General features: G+C 49.8%; 1 protein-coding gene across 3 annotated transcripts in view; it reads right to left on the bottom strand.

The window, feature by feature from the left end:
- The window catches only part of Agfg2 (ArfGAP with FG repeats 2), a 37,106-nt gene that overhangs the window by 8,322 nt on the left and 4,815 nt on the right, over positions 1-23,969 (bottom strand). Inside the window, exons 2-7 of one of the 3 annotated variants that reach the window (XM_036172549.1) lie at positions 9,470-9,563; positions 8,833-8,948; positions 5,843-5,990; positions 5,001-5,166; positions 2,061-2,186; positions 1,228-1,263 (exon numbers count right to left, since the gene is read on the bottom strand). In XM_036172549.1, the coding sequence (XP_036028442.1) occupies positions 1,228-1,263; positions 2,061-2,186; positions 5,001-5,166; positions 5,843-5,990; positions 8,833-8,948; positions 9,470-9,563 (686 nt within the window). The remainder of the gene's footprint in view (positions 1-1,227; positions 1,264-2,060; positions 2,187-5,000; positions 5,167-5,842; positions 5,991-8,832; positions 8,949-9,469; positions 9,564-23,969) is intronic. The other 2 variants (XM_036172551.1, XM_036172552.1) reach the window with 2 other exon arrangements.

Below are 23,969 nucleotides of genomic sequence, written 5' to 3'. Positions count from 1 at the left end.
GAGGCAGGCCAATCTCTGGGAGTTCGAAGCCAGCCTAGTCTGCAAAGTGAGTTCCAGGACAGGCAGGGCTACACAGAAAATCCCTGTCTCAAATTCTCATTATGTCTAGTAGTCAGTGTTCTGCCAGCCTCAAGGCTGAACTGCCAGTTACTTTCAGTACATACTACAGGAACCTCTGTATGGATTTTAACATAAATGTCTTGTTTACACTGACGTGTTTATTGTGTGTGTCAGGGAGTGCACGGCCCATGGGAAGCTCTGAGGACAACATTCCTCCGTTGGTTTTCTTCCACCTTTGAGTTTCTGGGATTTGACTGTGATGGTCAGGATTGGCGGTGTGCACCTTTAACCAAAAATCTGGTCAGCCTGGATTTTATTCTTCTCAGTATAAAACGGTGAAGGCATGGGGACTGAAAGTTCAAGACCAGTGTGGACAACTTAGATCCTGTTCTAAACTAAGAATGACGAGGAATATAGTTCAGTAGTGAACTACTTTCCTAGACACCTCAGTGAGTACCTTGGGGCGTGGCTCAGTGGTAGAGCACCTGCCTAGAATCCCCCAGTGAGGGGCTGGGGTGTGGCTCAGTGGTAGAGCACCTGCCTAGAATCCCCCAGTGAGGGGCTGTGGTGTGGCTCAGTGGTAGGGCCCCTGCCTAGAATCCCCAGTGAGGGGCTGGGGTGTGGCTCAGTGGTAGATCACCTGCCTAGAATCCCCCAGTGAGGGGTTGGGGTGTGGTCAGTGGTATAGTGGTTGCCTGAGGCTGATGTTCAATTCCCAGTACCACAAAATCAATCAATTAATCAATCAATCAAACCAAGGCAGCCCTGCAGTACTGAGTAGCACAGTGTGGATGTTAAGGGCAGAGTCAGGAAGTTTGGGTTCTCCTATCCTGTGTTGCACAATTAGATAATCTGGTTTATAATGCTGTATTTTTTTCATTCTGGTGATAGAACCCAGGCTCTCAAGTACTCGAATTACACTTGACCACGTGAACCACACCTTGGCTACATTTTATTTATTTTTGAGATAGGGTCTCACTATGTAGCCCTGGCTGTCCTGGAACTCACTCTGTAGCCCAGACTGGACTCGAACTCACAGAGATCTGCCTGCCTCTGCTTCCCAAGTGCTGGGATTAAAGGCGTGTGCCAGCATGTGCGGGCATGCCCAGCTACACGTTTACAGACTTCAGAGGACCTTGAGTTGGCTGGGGGCTGCACAGAACTCACCAAAGCTGTAACTTCCGGCTAGCGTCCGATTGGCTGCTAATGAGGGCGGAGAAGGGAAAAAGAGTCACTGGCTTGTCCCTAGACATCTGGTCTCTACAGCCCTTCAGCTGCCAACTCCTAGTGTCCTGCATGGCCGAAGGAAGGAGAGGCAGCCTTAGGGCTCTGGAGACAGATATCTGGAGGCTTTGGAAGGAATCGCAGGCTTGAAAGGGAGCCAGAGTCTCCTGCGATTCCTAAAACCACAACACTCAGTTTTAAAGACCTTTGATCTTGGAAGGGGCGGGTGTGGATGCCTGGGGATTACCCTGAACTTCACCTAGCCACTTGACCCTTTGGGGCAGGATATTACAGACAGTGAGAACAGGATGTACACATTTTTATAGGACATAGCCTCCAGTATTTCCAGTCGGAAGTTTTCTGCCTGGGTCAGAGGAGCAGGTAAAGACATCTGTGATGCAAGTCTGAAGGCCTGGCTTTGGTCCCCATGGACCACTCATGTAAATTGTCATCTGACCTCTACATGCGTGCCACGGCGCCCATGGGCCTGCCTGGGTGTGCGCACACACATACAAATATGTAAAATGAAACACTTTTTAAAAACAGGAAAGAAAACTGTCTCGGGGTAGAATCTGTGCAGAACTTGTGGCAATTTTCCTGCTATGGAAAAGAGGACCATGGCGCCCCCTGTCTGTAACTGGCAGTCCTACCCTTCAAGGAGAAGCAGCAGGTCCTTATGACCCTCTCCAGTCAATGGGGACGGGAAGGAAGACGTGGACGTGGACAGCTGATGCTATGGAAAGACAGGCAGGCAATGGCTGGGTGAGGCAGTTTACCTGCAGGGGTCGGCTGGGCCTGGAACGGGGCTTGGACCGATGGAGGGAAGCTTCCGAAGGCGGAGGTGCCGGGGCTGCCGCTGAAGGCGTCGAAGTTGGCGAAGCCTCCATGGGAAGGAGTCTGGCCTATGGGTGGAGGAATAGAGGCTGTGTGAAGGAAATGTGTACACAGCCAGACGCGCTGGCGTCTCAGTCAGGGTTTCTATTCCTGTGAAGAGACACCATGACCACAGCAACTCCTATAAAGGAAAGCATTGAATCGAGGTGGAGGCTTACAGCTCAGAGGTTCAGTCCATTAGCATCATGGCAGGGAGTGTGGTGGCATGCAGGCAGGCAGGGTGCTGGCTAAGTCTTGATCAAAAGGCAACAGGAGGTGGACTGTCTCACTGGGTGTAGCTTGAGCATAGGAGACCTCAAAGCCCACCCGCACAGTGACACACTTTCTCCAACAAGGCCACACCCACTTCAACGAAGCCACACCTCCTAATAGTGCCAACCCCTTTAGGGGCCATTTTCTTTCCAACTACCATAGTTGGCTTGTTTGCCCACTTGAAACAAGCTAATGTCATTTAGCAAGAGGAACCTCAAGTTGAGAAAATGCCTCCAACCGTACACGGTGGTGCACGCTCTTAATTCCAGCATTTGGGAGGCAGAGGCGGGGTGGGGTGGGGTGGGGTGTCTCTGTGAGCTCAAGGCTAGTCTGGTTTATAGAGTGAGTTCTAGGAGAGCCAAGGCTCTATAGAGAGCCTTTTAAAAAAAAAAGAAAGAAAGCAGGCTGACTAGTCTACATAGCATGTTCCAGGCCAGTCAGAGCTATACAGTGGGGCCCTATCTCAAAATTTCAAAACAAAACAAAATACAAAAAAGAAAAAGAAGAGAGCAGGCTGAGCAAGCCACAAGGAACAAGTGTGCAAGCAGTGTTCCTGCCTTGAGTCCCTGCTACATCTTCTTTTAAGGGACTGTGAACCAGGATATGTAAGCCAAATAAACCCTTCCCCCCCACACACTGGTTTATGGTCAATGTTTTATCACAGCGATAGAAACCTAACTTAGACACCCAAGCATGGTGGCTCACACCTGTGACCCCAGGACTCAGGAGGCTGGAGTGGAGAAAATCATGAGTTCGAGACCAGCCTGAGCTACGTAGCATGGCCCTGTCTCCAAAAGAGACAGAGTCAGGCAGTCTCTCTTGGTCTCTGCTAGAGGGTAGCTCCATCCCCAGGACCCATGTAATGTGCTTATAATCCCAGCACGGAGGACACAGAGACCTCTGAGACTCACTGGCCAGCCAGCTTAGCATACATGGCAAGTTCCAGGCCAGCGAGGACCTGGTTTTTGTTTGTTTTACTTTAATTAAAAAGGCCGGTGCTGAAGAGATGGCTCTGTGGTGAAGAACACTTCTTGCAGAGGACTGGGGTTCCATGGCCAGCACTCATATGGTGACTCACAGCCATCGTAACTCTGGTGCCCGAGAACGTAAAGTCCTCTTCTGACCTCTGTGGGCACCAGGCATGCGCGAGGGGCACAGACATAGATATATGAGAAACATTCATACGCATAAAGTAAATAAATCTGAAAAAAAAAAAAGTACAAAGGAAAAAAAAGGTGGCTGATAGCGGACCAACAACAGCTACTGTAGTCCCCCGGCCTCTAAGTGCACACACACGAACATGGACACACACACACGAACATGGACACACACACACATGAACATGGACACACACACACATGAACATGGACACACACACACATGAACATGGACACACACACATGAACATGGACACACACACACATGAACATGGACACACACATGAACATGGACACACACACATGAACATGGACACACACACACGAACATGGACACACACACACGAACATGGACATACACACACATGAACATGGACACACACACACGAACATGGACACACACACACGAACATGGACACACACACACACATGAACATGGACACACACACACGAACATGGACACACACACATGAACATGGACACACACACACATGAACATGGACACACACACATGAACATGGACACACACACACGAACATGGACACACACACATGAACATGGACACACACACACGAACATGGACACACACACATGAACATGGACACACACACACACACACACATGAACATGGACACACACACATGAATGCTGTGGATATCGCTCTGTGTAAATAAAATGCTGATTGGCCAGTAGCCAGGCAGGAAGTCTAGGCGGGAGAAGCAGAGAAGAGAATTCTGGGAACGGGAAGGTGGAGGCAGAGACAGTGCAAGCCGCCGCCATGAGAAGCGAGATGTAAGGGACTGGTAAGCCACGAGCCAAATGGCAACTTACAGACTAACAGAAATGGGTTAATTTAAGATATAAGAACTAGATAGCAAGAAGCCTGCCACGGTCATACAGTTTGTAAGCAATATTAAGTTTCTGTGTGTTTACTTGGTTGGGTCTGAGCGTCTGGCGGGTGAGAGAGATTTGTCTTGACTATGGGCCAGGCAGGAAAACTCTAGCTACACATGAGCACGGACACACACACACGAGCATGGACACACACACATACGTGGGGAAAATGAGTCAGCTCTTTATTCTCCGGCCTCAGCCTCCCGAGTATCAGGATTACAGGCATGTTCTACAACACTTGGCTCCCTGCTTAGCAGAGATGAAGTAATGAAATGGCTTCTCTGACGGTTAAAGGGTGGGCTGGGGGCCCCCACGGATACGCTCTATGGCTAAACTCCCAAGTACAATCCATGCTACTCCTTGTCCCCTGTTCTGCCAGCCACATGGAAAAGTCAGGCCCCATGTGGACCCGAACGTCTTTGCAGTACTATGTAAATACCACCACAGAACTATACTAGGTGTAGACGGGGGTGTGGGGGTGTGGGGGGTAGGGGGTGTCTCACCATGGGCGGCACTCACCTCCAAAGCCTGGGAAGGCGGCAAAGGCTGGCGCCACCTGGGGAGCGGCAAAGGGGTCTCCGCCAATATCGGCCAGCAGGTCAGTGCTGGCTTTCTTGGTGGATGAGTGGGAGGGAGGCTGGGAGGTCCTGGCCTGGGCTGTTCGAGCCTGGGACTGGTTGCCAGACTTGGGAAAGAATTGAGTGTGACAGTCAGAATCCCACCCGTGACCTGGGTCCCTCCAGACCTTCCCAGGCTGGTCCCAAACAGTTAAGCAGAGAGAAGGCAGAGTAAGTTGGTGCCCTCGGCTGAGAGCGGTCCCATGCAGAAGTCACCTAGGTTCCTCTTTTTTTTTTCCTTCCTTGTAATTTTATATGTATAGGTGTTTTGTCTGCATTTATATATGTATACCATATGTGTACCTGGTGACTTTAGAAGCCAGAAGAATGTGTTGGGTCCCCTAGAACCCTAAGCACCTCTTGTAACTCAGCTAATCCTCTCTCAGAACATCGGCCCCTAGAATCGGGTGTTTGAGAGCACATAGAGGTGCCCATAAGATGCATGGCAATTGGCTGCAGTGTCCAGGAGCTCTCACTTCTGCGTCTTTGCCGGATACAGGAAGTGCTGTCCTAGCACCTCAGAAGGGAGGGTCAGGACTGAAGTCATTAGGTGCCACTTCCTGCTGGGTTCCCGGGATACCAGGTACAAGCTAGAGGGAGCAGCAGGGCTGAGAACCAACTTCCAGCTCCTGGACTGCTGCTGGTCTGCTAAGTCCTGGAGACCTGACTTTGCAAAGCGCCGACCCTGTCCCACACAATCTACACCCGACCACAGTGGGGATGGGAGGGTCAGGCCGGGGTTACCTGGCTCGAAGAGGAAGCAGCATCAGATGGCACAGGGTCTCCCAGAAGTGTCCGCATGGGCTTCCCTTCCGGGACAGAGCCCTGGGCAGAGGTAGAGGCACTGCCTTTGCTATAAGAGGGTCCTTTGACTTGCTCTGGGGGGACGTACCTGTGGGAAAGAACAGTTATGCTGGGAAAGAGAAAACCTTGACGGTGCTCAGCTGAGGTGGTCGAGAAGAAAAACAAGTTACAGGATCAAAGTTTTACTGTTGCTTAGTGCTCTACCACTGAGCCACACCCCAGCCCCTCACTGGGGGATTCTAGGCAGGGGCTCTACCACTGAGCCACACCCCAGCCCCTCACTGGGGGATTCTAGGCAGGGGCTCTACCACTGAGCCACACCCCAGCCCCTCACTGGGGGTTCTAGGATAAATGTTCTACCACTAAGCTACACACCCAAATTGCTTAGGCAGGAACTACCCACACCCGGCATCTTTCCCATATCTTAATGCATCTTTCTTTACTTTATGTTGAAGTTTTCTATTATTATGTGAGTGTATATGTGTGTGTGTACTACATGTGCAAGTACAGGTGTACAGGCGTACAGGCATGTGTGTCACTGAAAGTCAGAGGACAACTTGCAGGAGTGTCCAGTTTTCTCAGGGCATTTTCTACTTTAAAAAAATTATTTTTTTTGAGATAGGGTTTAACATGTAACTTTGACTGCCCCAGAACTCACTCTGTAGCCCAGGCTGGCCTCGAACTCACAGAGATCCGCCTGCCTCTGCCTCCAAAGTGCTGGGATTAAAGGCCTTTACCACCACACCTGGGTTCTTTAAAGTATTTTTTAATGATCTTACGTTATTTGTACAAAATAATGGATTTCACCAGGTGGTGGTGGTGGTGCATGCAGGCAGAACACTGTATACATAATTAAAAAAAAAAAAAAAAAAAGGATTTCTCAAACCGGGCGGTGCTGGCACACACCTGTAATCCCAGCACTCGGGAGGCAGAGGCAGGCGGATCTCTGTGAGTTCGAGGCCAGCCTGGGCTACAGAGTGAGTTCCAGGAAAGGCGCAAAGCTACACAGAGAAACCCAGTCTCGAAAAACAAACAAACAAAAAAAAAGGATTTCTTTCCTTCCTCTTTCAACATCTCAAACTTCCTTGGTTTTAAGTGGTCAGACACACAACAATGTGGATGAAGCAGTTTTCTTATTTTACAACTTCCTTCTTTAAAAAAAAAAAAATTGTTTTATGTATGAGTGCTCTAGCTGCATGTCCACCTTTACACCAGAAGAGGGCGCCAGATCTCATTACAGATGGTTGTGAGCCACCACGTGGTTGCTGGGAATTGAACTCTGGACCTCTGGAAGAGCAGCTATCTCTCCAGCCCCTACAACTTCCTTCTTGAGCCCACCCCCCCATAACTTTCTGGGTCTCTCCCTGTCTCTGACTCTTAGTGCTAGGGACTGAAGCCCGGGCCTCCCACAGCTTACACAGAAACCCTTTCTGCACTTGTGATTTTGAGACAGGGTCTAAGTGGACCGGGCTGGCCCTGAACTCCCTCCTCCTCCCTCAGCCTCTGGAGTGGTTAGGATCACTGGCCGCACTACCAGATTTTCTGACTTCTCCCTCTCAGTCCCACAGAGAATGCGACTGTACCTTGTCCAACATGGAGCTCAGTCTGTCCCCACCTCCAGCCCCTGCATACAACCCTTATTCTGGAAGCATCTTAATGCTAGGACACCCCAAGGAAGTGGTCTCAGGTTCCGTGGGTAAAGTGCCTGTTGTGTAACCATGAAGACTTGAGTTCAGATCCCCAACACCCACACAAGGCCACGTGTGGTGGCCAGTCTGTCTGTAATCCCAGCTCGAGGGGTGGAGACAAGTAGGTCCCACGGGCTCACGGGAAGCCAGTCTAGCTAAACTTCCAAGTGCCAGGCTCACTGAAAGACCCTGCCTCAAAAACTGAAACGGAGGGCCTGTGACTTGGCTCCGTGGGCAAAGCGGCTTGCTGCCAAGCCTGATGACCCAAGTTCAATCCCTGAGACCCACCTGGAAGGGGAACCTGATCCACAAACTTGTCCTCTGACCTACACATACACACACACACACACATGCACACACACACACACACACACACACACACACACACACACACACACGCACATGTGTGTGTTCAAGATCTACGGAGCTGTAGAAACCAGTTCACGTGGACAGATCTGCCTCCTTGGTCCAATCATTCCCCAATTCAGAGGACATGAAAACTGCAGGGTCAGGGCTAGGGATTCGGCTCAGCGGGCCAAGCACACACGAAGCCCCAGCTTTGAATCTCAACACTACATGAGCAGGGTGTGGTGGTTCACACTTGGAATCTCACCACTCAGAATGCCAGCAGCAGGAGAATCCAAAATTCAAGGTCATCCTTGGATATGTAGGGAGCTCAGGGTTGGCGCCTGGGCTACATGTCTCAAACAAACAGAACTCCAGGGTTAGTGATGCATAACGAGTACCTTCATGTCGATTTGTTATCTCATTATTTTGAGACAGGGTCCAGGCTTGCCCAGAACTCACAAAGTAGCCAAGGATGACCTTGAATTTCATTTTTTGTTTGTTTGTTTGTTTTTGGTTTTTTTGAGACAGGGTTTGTTTGTGTAGTTCTGGCTGTCCTAGAATTGGCTCTGGAAACTAGGCTGGCCTTGAACTCACAGAAATTCACCTGCCTCTGCCTCCTGAGTGCTGAGGCTAAAAAAAAAAAAAAAGTGTACTACCACTGCCCAGCTATGACCTTGAATTTCTGATCCTCCTGCCTCAGCCTCCCAAGAGCTGGGATTACAGGCATGCACCCATATGCTCAGTTTCAACTCATTACTTTGAAGTCAGAATTTAACACTAATTCAATCTGGGAGCTGGGGTCAAAGTCTGGTCTTGGAGAAATGTCAGCATTATTTTGGAAATGGGGCTGCCTAACAAGGTGCCTTGGACATGTGTCTCCCTCTTCCTCCTTACCATCTTTTTTTCTCATATTTTTCTTGGAGAAACTCCTTCACTTTCTGAGGATCCCTGGAATCTGGTATCAACGATGTCCGAGCATCAAAAAGACCCAGCCAGATCTTGCGGCAAACCTGAAGGAATGGAACCGGAAAAATGTACGAAGTGTGAATGGCACCGTCAGGGGACCTCTGCCGAATGATTTCAGGCCATTGTCTTCAAAGACAAAATATCTCCTGAGCTTGGACACAGTGGGGGGATCTGCATGCACCTACAAATCCCTGCCCCACAGTTTATAAGTGAATAGGTCAGGCCTTAGACAAACATACAACATATATAAGGCAAGCGTTAGCACATACTAAAAATATAAAGAGAAATTCATCCCAAAAGAAACTGTTGGGGTCTGGGAAGATAAGCTGATGGCCTGAGCTGGATCGTTGGGACCCAGATGATGAAAAGAGAGAAGCTTTTCTTCCCTCAACCACAGACAGACAGACAGACAGACACACACACACACACATGCTCTAAATAGATAAATGTAAAAAACGAAAATAAATTCAAAGGAAACTACTGTGTTTTTATCTTGAGACAAAGTTTTGCTAGCAAGTGGCGTAGCTCCAGCCTGCTCCAGCCTCCTTCGGCGGTGGCTGCTCACCTCATTTCCACGAGATTGGAGGAACAGGACTTCAGGCTCAGTGAAAGTTGTCATGGAGATGGACTTGACTCGATGTGGGGGGTTCAGGCCTCTCCTGTAGGGCAGAGATGGAGAGGTGAGCCAGGGCAGTGTATGTACTGAGTGAGTGATGGAGGAGAAATCAATCAGCAGCATGTAAGATGGTCCCAGTGAGGACCCCATCCCAGGGCTGGGGTGTGGCTCAGTGGTAGAGCACCTGCCCAGAATCCCCCAGTGAGGGGCTGGGGTGTGGCTCAGTGGTACAGCACCTGCCTAGAATCCCCCAGTGAGGGGCTGGGGTGTGTGCGACTCAGTGGTAGAGCCTCTGCCTAGAATCCCCCAGTGAAGGGCTGGGGTGTGGCTCAGCGATAGAGCACCTGCCTACAATCCCCCAGTGAGGGGCTGGGGTGTGGCTCAGTGGTAGAGCCCCTGCCTAGAATCCTCCAGTGAGGGGCTGGGTTGTGGCTCAGTGGTAGAGCCCCAGCCTAGAATCTTCCAGTGAGGGGCTGGGGTGTTGCTCAGTGGTAGAGCCCCTGCCTAGAATCCTCCAGTGAGGGGCTGGGGTGTTGCTCAGTGGTAGAGCCCCTGCCTAGAATCCTCCAGTGAGGGGCTGGGGTGTTGCTCAGTGGTAGAGCCCCTGCCTAGAATCCCCCAGTGAGGGGCTGGGGTGGGGTTTATCAGTTGAAAATTGGTTGGCTTAGCATACACAAGGCCCTGGGTTCTACCTCCAATACAAGTATGTGGGCCGGGTGGTGGTGGCGCACGCCTTTAATCTCAGCACTCAGGAGGCAGAGCCAGGAGGATCTCTGTGAGTTCGAGGCCAGCCTGGTCTCCAAAGTGAGTTCCAGGAAAGGCGCAAAGCTACACAGAGAAACCCTGTCTTGAAAAAAACAACAAACAAACAAACAAACCAAGTATGTGGGGGGGGGCACACCACACAATAACAAGAAAGTCCTTCCAAGATGCTTCAGTGGGTATAGGAGCTTGTCACAGAGCTTCATGATCTGAGCACCCAACACTCACACAACAGAAGGGGAGAAACGATGCCTGCAAATTCCTGTCTGACCTCCACCTGCACCATGGCACTTGCGCCCCATACACTCAGTAAATAAATGTAATTAAAATTTAAGAAATCCCTACCAAAAGCAAATATCAGGGGGAAACGTATATGAGGATATTCTGTAGACTTCAAATGAGAGACAAGGAAGAGAGACAGAGACTCTGTGATCCTGTCAATGACGCAGGGAAGGAGGCAGAGGCCTGTCATCAAGACACCTCTTCTCGCCTGGCTCAGATCCTGTCCATCCCTGCAGACTGAGGGGTGACTTCTGGGAGCTGAGACACCCAGCCACATCCCACTTCCTCTTGTTATTCTTGACCTGTGGCGCCACGTCCTGAGGTCCCGAGCAGGAGATACGGCAGAAAAGGTGCCTTTGACTAATGGGACAACAAGAGATAGGCTTGTGTCGACCAGAGTCGTGAGTCAGGATCTGGAAGCCAGCTACCTTGTTCCCTTAGCAGAAGGATGGAATTGTGGGTGGGAATGGACAGCGCCCCCCGCCCCACACCGCCCTGCCCCCTGTCAGGAAGCCATATCTGGACAAAGAAATATCCCAGGCTTTTCTCCTCCAAAACCTTTGAATAAAGCGGGAGGAAGTCAGGTTCAGCCATGACAGCCATGAGATAGAAGACACAGGCTCAGGGCCATGCTTCTGTGCCTGATGTCAACTCCCTGGAGAGCCATGCTTACCCACAGACACCCTGTGGGGATAACAATAGCAAAGAAAGACTTCCTACTCCTCACTTGGCCTTCTGGTGTGGAGGGGTTCTGACAGGAAACCAGGGGGGCTCAGCTAGGTGGGGGCTTCATGGGTTCGCCTTTCTTTCTTTCTTTCTTTTTTTTTTTCCTCGAGACAGGGTCTCTCTGTGTAGTTCTGGAGCCTGACCTGGAATCTCACTCTGTAGCCCAGGCTGGCCTCGAAATTGCAGAGATCCGCCTGCCTCTGCCTCCCGAGTGCTGGGATTAAAGGCATGTGCCACCACCACCGGGCTTTGGCCTTTCTTAGATTTATTCATTTACTTGTTTACTGTGTGCACACTACACAGTGCACGTGTGTGGAGGTCAGAGGACAACTTACAGGGCTCAGTTCTCTCTTTCCGCCAAGTGGCTCTGACTCAGGTCGTCAGGCTTGGTGGCAAGTGCCTTTACCCATTGGACCATCTCCCCAGCCCCCAGGTCCACTCCTTGTTTTATACTTTACATTTTACTCTGGTGTAGACCTATTGCCCTCATCTCGAAAAACAAAACCAGCCAAGCCAAAACAAATACATTAGACCAGGAAACGCTGACACTGAGGCCTCTTTGGCTTTGAAACACTGGGAACGGTCTAGGACAGTAACTCAGTTGGTCGAATGCTTTGTGAAGCCCTTCATAAACCCACTGTGGTGACAGAGATACCTGTAATCACAGCTCTGGGGAGGTGTAGGAGGTCATCCTTGGCTATATCAGCAAGTTCAAGTCTAGCCAGGAATGAGACCCTGTCTCAAAAAAATAACATAAATGACCACATATATGGGGCTGGGGAGATGGCTCAGTAGTTCATAGAGCACTGGCTGCTCTTGCAGAGGACCTGCGTTAGATTCTCAGCACCCACATGGTGGGGCACAACCATCTCTAACTCCAGTTCCAGGGACTCTGACGCCGTCTTCTGGTCTCAGATAGCACTGCGCCCACGTGGTACACAGACATACATATAGACAAAACATCCACACATGTAAAATAGTAAAATAAAAAAATATGGGGCTGGAGAGATGGCTCAGAGGTTAAGAGCACTGCTTGCTCTTCCAGAGGTCCTGAGTTCAATTCCCAGCACCCACATGGTGACTCCCAACCATCCGTAATGAGATCTGGCGCCCTCTTCTGGCCTGCAGGGATACTTGCAGACAGAACACTGCATACATAATAAATAATAAATAAATCTAAATAAATAAAAAATACTTAAGAGAGGAATATATATCTATACTCACAGCACAAAGACATCCCTGCCAAGTTTGGGAGAATGGCAGTGAACGTGCCAGCATCAGTGATAGCAGACTGTGGGGCGGGGCAGATGCTAACCACAGGAGGAAGAGGGAAGCGCGGCTGCTCCTGGCTGATGAATGACTCGTTAAGGGATTTTTAGCAACGGCCAGGACACAGGAGGTCGTTCCCAGCCATTCTTGTGGCTGGATTTTTTGGGTAAGGGCTCTCCAAATGCCCTCATACACCGACAAGCAGGGTCCGAGAGGGTGACATCTCAGGAAAGATGAGAGGGGACCAGAAGCAGAGCCCAGGTCCTGAAGCAAATAACAGCTCTTCAACAGGATCTGTCCTGAAGTCTGCTGGGATCCGGATCCTCAGCTAGTCCAGCTTCCTCTGAGCGCTTGCTCACCAATGGCCTGATTTGGTTTGGTTGTTAATTTGAGTCAGCCTGCTTCTTCCCCTTCTTTTGTTTTTGGGACAAATACTCCCAAATAGTCCAGGTTGGCCTGGAATTTGCTATGTGGTTATGAATGACCTTGAGCCCAGCAGTGGTGGTGGTGCACGCCTATAATCCCAGCACTGGGGAGGCAGCGGCAGGTGGATCTCTGTGAGTTCGAGGCCAGCCTGGTCTACAAAACGAGTGCCAGGATAGGCTCCAAAGCTACAGAGAAACCCTGTCTCGAACCCCCCCCCCCAAAAAATGACCTTGAGCTCCAATCCCTCTGTCTCCACTTCCCAAGTGCTGGGAGTGTTAGAGACCATGTCCCTTCCTATGCATGCTGGGGGGCTTCATGCATGGTCCATGAACACGCTATTGACTGAGCTATATCCCGGCCGCTCCTTTTTTTTTTCCCCCCAAGACAGGGTTTCTCTGTGTAGTTTTAGTGCCTGCCCTGGATCTCAGCTCTGCAGACCAGGCTGGCCTCAAACTCACAGAGATCCACCCGGCTCCGCCTCCCGAGTGCTGGGATTAAAGGCCATGACCACCGGCTGCCGGCCTGCTTTTCATAAACCCTTTCCATTGTCTACCCTCCTTAACCTCCAGATTCTCCTGTTCAGACCACCGGGGCATTCTGCATTCTGCCTGAGTCCACTCTGCTGTCTCTCTACTTTCTCTCTCCTTTGTCCCTCTCCACTGCTGAGTTCTTTTTGTCTTTTTAGGTGGGTTCTCTTGTAGCTCAAGTTGGCCTCCAACTCCATATGTAGTCGAGGATGACCTTGAACTTCTGACTGTCCTTCCTCCACCTCCCAAGTGCTGGGCTTACAGGGGTGCATGTGCCACCAGGGTGTGCTTTATGTGGTGCTGGGGAATGGAACCGAGTCCTCCTGCAAGCCAGGCCCACTCTACACACCGAGCCACATCCCCAGGCCTATTTTTGCTTTTGTTTCTTAGACAAGGTTTCATGAAAGAGTTCAGGTTCATCTCCCTGCCTCCCGCCACTCAATTCCTGAGATTACAGGCCTGCACCACCACACCAGGCCACTGACAGGGCATGATAACGGGTGCTCAGAGGGAAACACAATTTAAAGGTCAGAGTCTGGACCACCGAGTGTATCCAATGAAAAAGGAATTCACCGTCAGGGCCCAGGCCTGTAACCTCAGCTACCTGGGAGGCCGAAGCAGGAGAACTGTAAGTTCTAGGACAGCCTTGGCTACACAATCAGTTCAAGGCCAGCCTAGGCAACTTGGTGAGGCCTCGAAACAAAACACAAGACTGGGAGAAGACAAAGGGGAGAGATAGCTCGGCCCGTATAGTCCTTGCTGTGCAAGCCTGAGATTTTGAGTTTAATTCCCAGAATCAGGCACTGTAGTACATGCTTTGCAACTCCAGGGCTGGGGAGGCAGAGACAGGTGGATCCCCACAGCTTGTTAGGCAGTCAGCCTGGGCAAACTGCAACCTTGGGTCCCATTGGGGTTCTATTTTAAAAAACAAGGTGGGAAGCACCTAGGCCAACACTTGATGCAGATGGGGGGGGCATACAAGTATGTACACATGCAGGCATACTCACAAATACACTCCTGTGTACGTGTTAATGCACACACACACACACACACACACACACACACACACACACACACAGTATAGTGATAGAGCTCAGTGGCCTAATGTATAAAGCTCTGAGTTCTACTCGTCAGTACCAAAAAACAAAAACAAAAAAAACAACCAAGCAAAACCCAGGCAGTGGTAGTGCACGCCTTTAATCCCAGCACTCTGGAGGCAGAGGCAGGCGGATCTCTGTGAGTTCGAGGCCAGCCTGGTCTACAGAGTGAGTTCCAAGACAGGCTTCAAAGCTACACAGAGAAACTCTGTCTTAAAAAACAAAACAAAAAAACAAACCCTCCCCCAAACAAAACAAAACAGGAAGGCTGAGGACTCAAGAAGCCTACACAAGAGTACTTTTCCTTGCAATAGATACTATCCAGTCAAACACTGATGATTTAGAGGATGCGATTCAGGATATTAGCAGTGGAGGAGGAACAGAACTGTCAGGTCATGACATGAGAATGTCGAAATTTCTGATGTTTACATTAGAAAAACAGATTTTATGCCTATCATAAGAAGGTCGCTGACATTTCCTGAAAGGACAACCAAGAACTGGTTAGCAGTTGTAAACACAGAGGCGCTTCCTTGTTAGGGGGGAAGGGGAGGAGGGGAAGGACAAGGAGGCCGGACTCAGGCAGGCATAAATCAAAAGAACAGCAGACCTTCTGCCAGAGCTTGGCAGGAGGGGGGTGTCTCGGGAAGGGAGGTGTATGGTGAGGTAAAGGAAGGCCGAGAAGTGATTGGAAACCATGGGGCCCAATGCATCGGAAGGGAACAGGATGTTTCTATGGTACAGTACTGAGAGCCGGGCTCTGACCTTGATGCCTGGGGACTGGATTATGAATAACCACAGCCAGTCTGGGGGGCAGGGAGAACTCTCCACAAGGAGGCTGCAGCTCGGGAACAGGGCCTACTTGCAGGGCCTGTGAGTCAGACTATGTCTCTGTGAATCATACAGAGGCTGGCTGTGAACACTGATGTAGAAACATGGCCCTCTCCTGCCAGCAGCTGAGAGAGTTGGCCTAGGTGGTTTGCATTTCGTTGGGTCCAGCCCAGGGTCATGTGAGTTCCAGGGTCATGTGATGGGCCAGATGTGACTCGCTGGCCTGGAATGAAACAGACCCAACCCTCTGGCTCACACCCAGTGTCTTTCCCACCCCCACCCCCCACCCCCAAAGCAAAAGAGGTACTGCCCTTCTGCAATGGCAAACCCATGCCAGACAAACTCAGAGATTAAATTTACTTGCCCAACCTGAACAGGGCAGTCATTTGAAATCAGTTAATGAATGTGCCTGTGTGGTGTGCATGTGAGGAGGTGAGAGAAAGACAGTCCTGCTGTTACTCCCGAGGCTGAACCTGGAGCTAGGCTGGCAACCATCAAGTCCCAGCAATCCCCCTGCCTCCACCCCCCCTTACTGTTACATGTACATGCCTAGCTTTTTACGTGGATGCTGGGGGTGCGGACTCTTACCCCCAGGACTTCTCTGCAACCCCAGGAAAAAGCAAACTGGATTCTAGGACTTAAGCCTTAAGCCAGTGTTATTATCCACTTTCTCTCTTCTCCCTCCTCACTTCTGAAACACGCAGCCCCCGGCTGAACCTTGAACTTGCTCTTCGGCCGAGGATGGCATTGGACTTTTCTGCTTCCATCTCCCCAGTGACGGATGGGATTATACCCATGCACCACCATGCCCAACTTATGACTGGGGACCAACCAGCATCTTCCTACACGCTAGGCAAGCATCCACCAACAGAGCCATATCCCCAGCCCCTACTTTTCTTTTTTTTTTTTTTTTAACCAGGCCCCTAATAGCATTGGAAATGCTCCCCAGTCCTCTGCAAAGGCAACTTCTTGCATGTATAGACACCGGAAGAGTCTCCCCAGGCCTCTCCCCGCCTCTCTCTCCTCCCCTTTGATTTTATGAGACACATAAGTATCTCCACCTTCCCATACCTCATCACTCTCATGCTGGCCTACATTTCTGCTCCAATCTCGCTCCACGAGAGCATCAAACCTGCTGAGAGGCTGAGACAAGAAGGTCCTGCCAGGTCAACAGTGGAAAAAACCCAGTCCCACCCAGCGTCTAACTTCGCCTCTCATCAGTGCCAAATTCAAACTCGGGAATTCCTTTCCTCTGAATGTTTGTGTTCAGATTCAACACCCTGGATCTGGGTTTCTTTACCGCTGGATGCCGCACACTCTGCAGCTCCACTCTTGCGAGCAAGGGATAGGCAAACCTGTTTAGCTCTTTTCTAATCAAAATAAATAAATAGATAAATAAATAGGGGTTGGGGATTTAGCTCGGTAGTAGAACGTTTGCCTAGCAAGCACAAGGCCCTGGGTTCGATCCTCAGCTCCAAAAAAAAAAAAAAAAGAGATAAATAAATAATAAACAAACTTGACTTATGTAACGTGTGTGTGTGTGTGTGTGTGTGTGTGTGTGTGCGCGCGTGTGTGTAGGGCAGAGGACAACATGCAGGAGCCAGCTCTCACCTTCCACCACTCAGGTCCTAGTGGTTGAACTCAGGTCATCAGGCTTGCAGGTAGGTGCCTTTACCCACTGAGCATCCTCTTTGACACATACCAAGAGGTCTCTGCTAGGGGTTTCCACAGTCCTGAGGAAGAAGGTTCCCCGTCACCCTGCTCCACGGTCAATCTCACTGATGTAAAACTCTCTTCCTATCTCAACCCTGCTCCAACCCACGGCGCCCATCCTTGTTCAGCGGGGAAGACAGGGGCCACGCCTGGCGGCCCCTCGGCTCCTCTCCCCCCCACTCTCAAGCCTTCATAGGGTTTCCTCCCGAATCTCTTTGTCACCTCTATTTCCTTTTCCCACCTCCCACGTGTCAGGATTCCCCAGTGCTTCTTTTCCTTTTGTTCTGCTTTAAAAAAAAAAATCACAGCTGGGCTGTGAGTTCAAGGCCAGACTGGTCTACAAAGCGAGTTCCAGGAAAGGCACAAAGCTACACAGAGAAACCCTGTCTCGAAACGCCCCCAGCCCCCCCAAAAGACATTTATTTATTTATTTTAGACAGCAAGCACCTTTACCCGCGGACCCATCTCACAGGCTCCCTTGTTTATTTGTGTGTCTCCTGTGTGGGGGGACACGTGTGCCACAGTCTGCACGTGGGCGTCAGAGGACAACTCTAGGGAGTTGGTTTTCGGCCCCCCACACCCTGTGGGTTCAGGCTTGGTGGCAGGCTCCTTGACCTCATGAGCTAGCTCACTGGCCCTTCCTCTGCTTTTTGAGACTGGGTCTAGGTAGCCCAGGCTAGCCTTGGGTTTCCAAATCAGCCTTTCTCAGTGCTAGGATCACAGACCACCACGTCTGGCTTCTTTTCACCTTTTTTTTTTTTTTTTAATTACTTCTTTAGAGGTTTTTCAAGTTATTTATGGACCTCTAACATAAAATGAATAAATCAGGGACTTGGAGATGGTAAAGAGATTATCTCACAAGCTCCAGGATCTGAGTTTGATGTTCAAAACCAAAGCCAAGTCATCAGGCATGGTGGTGCATGCCTTTAATCCCAGTGCTTAAAAGGCAGAGGCCGGGGGATCTCTGAGTTCGAGGCCAGCCTGGTCTACAGAGTGAGTTCCAAAGCTACACAGAGAAACCCTGTCTCAAAAATAAATAAACAAATAAAAGGCCAGGCATGGCTGGATGGCTGGTAAGCTCCCGGCCAGAGACAGAACCAGTGTTAAAGTAGAAAAGGGCTGAGACCTTTAACCTCAGCACCAGGGAGGCAGAGGCAGGAGGATCTCTGCGAGTTTGAGTTCCATGATAATCAGAGCTACACAGAGAGACAGTGTCTCAAAACAAAACAAAAAGCCAAAACCAGGTGGAGGACTCCTGGGGAATGACACCAGCTTTAGCCACACCTCCATACGCAAAGCCTAAATCAATTATTAAATGAACCTCTGCCATTTACCGGCCCAGTAAAGGTGGCTACGAGCGAGCGATGAGGGAGCAGAGGGCACACGAGAAACTGAACAGGGCAAGGTACACGTGTACTTTCCTATTCAATGGAAAAGTACTGAACAGGGCAGCCAACTACACCTTCCTTCCACAGACAGGACACTTCAACTAGGAACCACTTCTAGCAAGTCAGTCAGGGAAACTGAGGCACGTGTATTTCAAAGAAAGAGCTGTCTGAGTACATCTCTATAAATGCCTTCCTGGAGCACTGTCCACGTTAAAAGTCTGACTCTCACTGTCACATAAAGATGGGCAGGGGTAAAAAGTGTCTGTTAGTGAGACCTGAGGTATTAAATAAGGACCTGCTGCCAGGCAGCGGTGGCGCACGCCTTTGATCCCAGCACTTGGGAGGCAAAGCCAGGTGGATCTCTGTGAGATCCAGGACAGGCTCCAAAACTACACCAAGAAACCCTATCTCGAAAAACCAAAAAGGACCTGACAGCCAAGGTCACAGAAGCATGGCTTGCTATGCATAAAAAAGAAAAGTAACGTCAAGGTTAGTTTCTCTCTCTCTCTCTCTCTCTCTCTCTCTCTCTCTCTCTCTCTTTTTAAGGGGGAGAGAATATTTTGCGGCAGGCATCTTCTGTGTCTCATGTAGGCCAGGCTGATCTCAACTTGCTACCCAGCTGAATGACTTTGAACCCCTGATCCTGCCGCCTCCAGCTCTGAGTGCTGAGACTGTAGACATGCGGCCCCCTGACTGGCTCCCATTCTCTTTCCAAACCGTGGTTTATCCCACAGGGGCTTTTAAGAAAGCCTGGGAAAGAACAGGGATGAGGGAAACGGCTCAGTCTATACAGTGTTTACTGAACAAGCTTAAGTCCAATCCCCAGAATCAATATAGAGAAAGCAGGGTGTGGCGGCATAGGACTGTAATCAGCACCAGGGAGCGGAGGCAGATGACTTCCCGTTACTTGCTGGTCAGGCAGCCTGGCTTCATTAGTGAGTTCCTGGCCAGTGAGAGACCCTGTCTTAAAAAACCAAAACCAAGATGGTGACACCTGACACACAAGGTTGACCCCTGACCCCCACATGTACCTGTGGATGTACGCAAATACACAACATTAAGGTGTTGCTCTGTAGATGCCTTTTCTTTGAAACGGGGTCTCAATGTGTCACCCAGGCTGACCTGAAACTCTACCCCGCTGTATGGCCTCCTGAGTGGCTGGGTTACTGTGGGATGCCACCACACCAGCTCGACAGATGGCTTTTCAGTAACAATGTTTACCTTAGTTTAAGCATCAAGAGGCAGGAGAGTTAGAATTGTAAGCACACTATACACAGGGAGTTGGAGGCCAATCTGGGCTACGTGAAACCAAGACAGTGATACATCCCTGGGACCCCAGTGCTTGTGAAGTAGCAAACCAGCCTTGGTTATATAGAGGCTTGAGGCTAGCCTGCCTTGGTTATATAGGGGGTTTGAGGCTAGCCTGGCCTACATGAAAACCTTGAGATGGCTTGGCAGGTAAAGGTGCTTGAATTGGACCTGAATTGGATCTTTAGGACCCACGTAGTATAAGGAGAGAATCAATGCCTACATCTAGCTGTCCTCTGAGTTCCACACAAAGTACATGCAGTTACAAAGAAAAATCTTAAGCATATGTGTACGTTGGGGGACATCCAAAACATCTAAATCCTGGTCAAAGGAATTAGGTATTAGGGGGCTGGGGCTGTAGCTCACTGGTAGAGTGCTTGCCTCATACGCATGGGGTCCATAGTTCAATCCCCAGTATTGCCAAAGAGAGAAGCTAGGTATTAGAAGAAAACAAAATGATCAAACTCAGATTTGGCAACCACATTTGTGGCAGCCCGTATGCAAACGAATGCAAATTTAGAAAGTACACCAACTAGCAGCCGCTCTCAGGCCCTCACACCAACGTGGCAGATTATTGCTGCAGCTGAGAAAAGACCTCATTTAAAAAAAAAAAAAAAAAAAGTGCTGGGTGGTAGCAGCGCACACCTTTAATCCAAGCACTCAGCAGACAGACTTTTGAGTTCGAGGCCAGCATGGTCTACAGAGTTCCAGAACAGCCAGGGCTGCACACAAAAAAAAAAAAAAAAAAAAAAAAAGAAAGAAAGAAAGAAAGAAAGAAAAGGCATGAACATATAAATTCATATATGCAGCGGGGGAAGGCTTAGGAAACCTAATGTGAAATGTGGAATTCTGGCCAGTCAGATGGTTCTGTGGGTAACGAAAGGTACCTGCCACTATGCATGAACCCAGGGACCTACATGGTGCGAGGAGAGAACCCCAAGTTGTCCTCTGACTTCCACATGGTCACCGTGGCATAGGCATGCTCACACATACGCAGACACTCGCAATAAATATGAAATAAAATGAGATTATTTTTTCTTTCCTCAAACCTTAGGCAATTAAGCTTTGGCTAGAACAGACAGCATCTACGGCATCAGCCAATCTGGCCAACTGGAAACTCTGGCAGTTCGACACTGAGCCCAGAAGACTCACTCTCTAAGAAGCAGCCATGTTTGTAACACGGCCAACAGAAAAATGGCCTTTAAGATAAAACCTAGTCTGCTATTTCCCTTCTCTGACTAGGGTGCTAAAGGAGCTATCTGGTTCTTCAATCTACTCTTCCGGGGGTTGGGGACATAGCTCAGTTGGTAGAGTTGTCTGAAGCCGTGGTTCAGTTCTCATAAACCGGGTATAGGAGGGCAGTGCACATCTGTAATCCCAGCACTTGGGAGGTAGAGGCAGGAGGACCAGAACTTCGAGGCCACCCTAGGCTACTTGGCTAGTTTGAGGGTAGCCTGGGCTTCATTACACCCTGTTTCAACAGTTAAGAGCACTGGCTGCTCTTCTAGAGGACCCAGGTTTGATTCCTAGTACCCACATGTTCCTGGGGATCTGAGGCCTTCTTCTGGCCTCGGTGGGCCCTGAATGCACATAGTACAGAGACATACATGTGAGCATGCCTATGCCACGGTGTCCATGTGGAGGTCAGAGAACAGCTTGGGAGAGTTAGTTCTTTCCTTCCGTCATGTGGGTCCCTGGGTTCATGCCCAGTGGCAGGTACCTTTCCTGAGATGGGGTCTCTCTCTTACCTGGGGCCATCAAACCCCAGTGATCCTCCTCTGTTCCTGACAGCACTGGGGTACAGTCACACATGGAGCCATCCCCAGTCCTGCCTGGCCTGGTACTCCCTATGTAGCCCAGGCTGGCCTTGAATTTATAGAGACCCAGCTGCCTCTGCCTCCAGAGTGCTGGGATCAAAGGTGTGTGCCACCACTGCCCAACAGGTACTGGGCATTTGAACTCAGCTCCTCATGCTTTGAGGGTTGGTTTTTGTCAATCCGACACAAGCTAAAGTCTTCTTACAAGAGGGAATGGGATATTTTATTGGTTAATGATTGATGCGGGAGGGCCCAGCCCACTGTGGGTGGGGCTTCCCTGGGCAGGTAGTCCTGGATGATATAAGAAAGGTTAGCTGACCAACCCATGGAGAGCAAACCAGAAAAAGCACTGGCATCTGCTTCCATTCCTGCCCCCAATTTCCTGCCTAGACTTCCCTTCATGATGGGCTGTGACTGGAGCATGTCAATCAAAAATTCCCTTGCTGTGGAATGTCCTGTATGCTGTGAATATGTGTTGCTATGATTGATTGATAAATAAAAAGCTGATTGGCCAGTAGCCAGGCAGGAAGGATAGTGTAGGCAGGACAAGCAGAGAGAAGAATTCTGGGAAGTGGAAGGCTGAGGCGGGGAGACATTGCCAGTCACCAGGAGGAGAAGCATGATGTAAGATACCAGCATGAGCTACATGGCAAGGTACAGATTTATAGAAATGGGTTAATTTAAGACATAAGAACAGATAGCAAGCCCTGAATTCTCTAAATGATGGACTATAAGCTATAAAATCAAATAAACCTTTCCTCCCCTCCCCCCTCAAAAAAAGGACAGATAACAAAAAGCCTGCCACAGCCACACAGTTTATAAGTAATGGAAGTCTCTGTGTGTTTACTTGGGGGACTCGATGGGAGAGGTTTGTCCCGACCACCGGCAAGCTGGGACCCAGGAACACTCCAGCTACACACCCTTTCCTCCCCAGGCTGCTTTTGGACGTGGTGTTCTACCACAACAACAGAGAACAGAATACAGTGGGGCAAGTGGGTTGAGCAGCTGAGCCGTCTCCCTAGGTCTGTTCTTGACACCACACCTTAATATGTGCTCACACTGCCCTGCCCCCCCCCCCAGCTCTGCTGGACTTGATGAGGCTCACTGCTTACATAGTTACATAGAGAAGCTCTATTTCTAGCCCACAGGCTCCACTGAGGTAAGCTGGTGAACTGTTACTGCTGTATCTGCAGTGCCCAAGGGAGTGGCTGGGGTTATTCAGCTGAAACTTGTCAACTCCCCAGATAAGTAAGTATGCAGGCTGTGGGCTTACAAACATTTCTGTTTACCAGCAGCACAAAATCCTAATGTATGGGCAATCAACTTGATGGACTTTTTAAAAATTCAATCTAATAATTTATTTATTACTCGGTGTGAGTGTCTGTCTGTTCAAGCTACGGCAGGAATATGGAGGTCAGAGGACAACCTTTTGGAAGCAGTTCTTCCCTTCCACCAAATGGGTCCTAGGTATTGAACTCAGGGTGTCAGCCTTGGCAGCAAGCCCCTTTACGCACTGAGCCATATAGACATCCCATTGAGAACTGAATTCTGTTACTTAATGCTGTGGAACAGGAGATCCTCAGCAGCCCACCCAGTCCGAAAGACAAAGCCAACCACAGCAACCTCCATCTAGTGTTTACCTAAATCACAAGAGTCAACTTTTTTTGGTGGCACACACCTTTAATCCCAGCACTAGGGAGGCAGAGCCAAGTGGATCTCTGTGAGTTTGAGGCCAGCCTGGGCTACCAAGTGAGTCCCAGGACAGGTGCAAGGCTACACAGAGAAACCCTGTCTCGAAAAACAAAAAAAAAAAAAAAAAAAAAGTTAAAAAAAATTTTATTTTATTATGTTTGCTTTTGCTTGAGTGTATGTAGTATGTATATATTCCACATTCATGCCTGGTGTCCTCAGAGCCAGCAGGGGGCATCAGATCTCCTGGAACTGGAGTTACAAGTGGTTGTGAGCCACTATGAGGATGCTGGGAATTGAACCCTGTTCCTCTGCAAAAACATCAGGTGTTCTTAACCACTGAGCCATCCCTCCAGCCCTTAGGCATTTGTGTGTGTGTGTGTGTGTGTGTGTGTGTGTGTGTGTGTGTGCGCGCGCACGCGCAGTACCCGTGTGCCACGGTGCTCCAGTGGAGGTCAGAGGACAACTTTGGAAGAGACGGTTCTCTCCCTCTACCGTGGGGATCCAGGGACTCAATGCCAGTCATCAAGCTTGGCACAAGCACCTTTACCCAGCCATCTCACCAGCTCAGGTCTTGCCTCTTCATGAGTGAGACCAACAGAAGAGGTGTAAGGGTT

The sequence above is a fragment of the Onychomys torridus genome, chromosome 22 (assembly GCF_903995425.1).
Source record: "Onychomys torridus chromosome 22, mOncTor1.1, whole genome shotgun sequence".
Lineage (NCBI taxonomy): Eukaryota > Metazoa > Chordata > Mammalia > Rodentia > Cricetidae > Onychomys > Onychomys torridus.
This window is presented reverse-complemented; position numbering and strand designations above follow the sequence as displayed.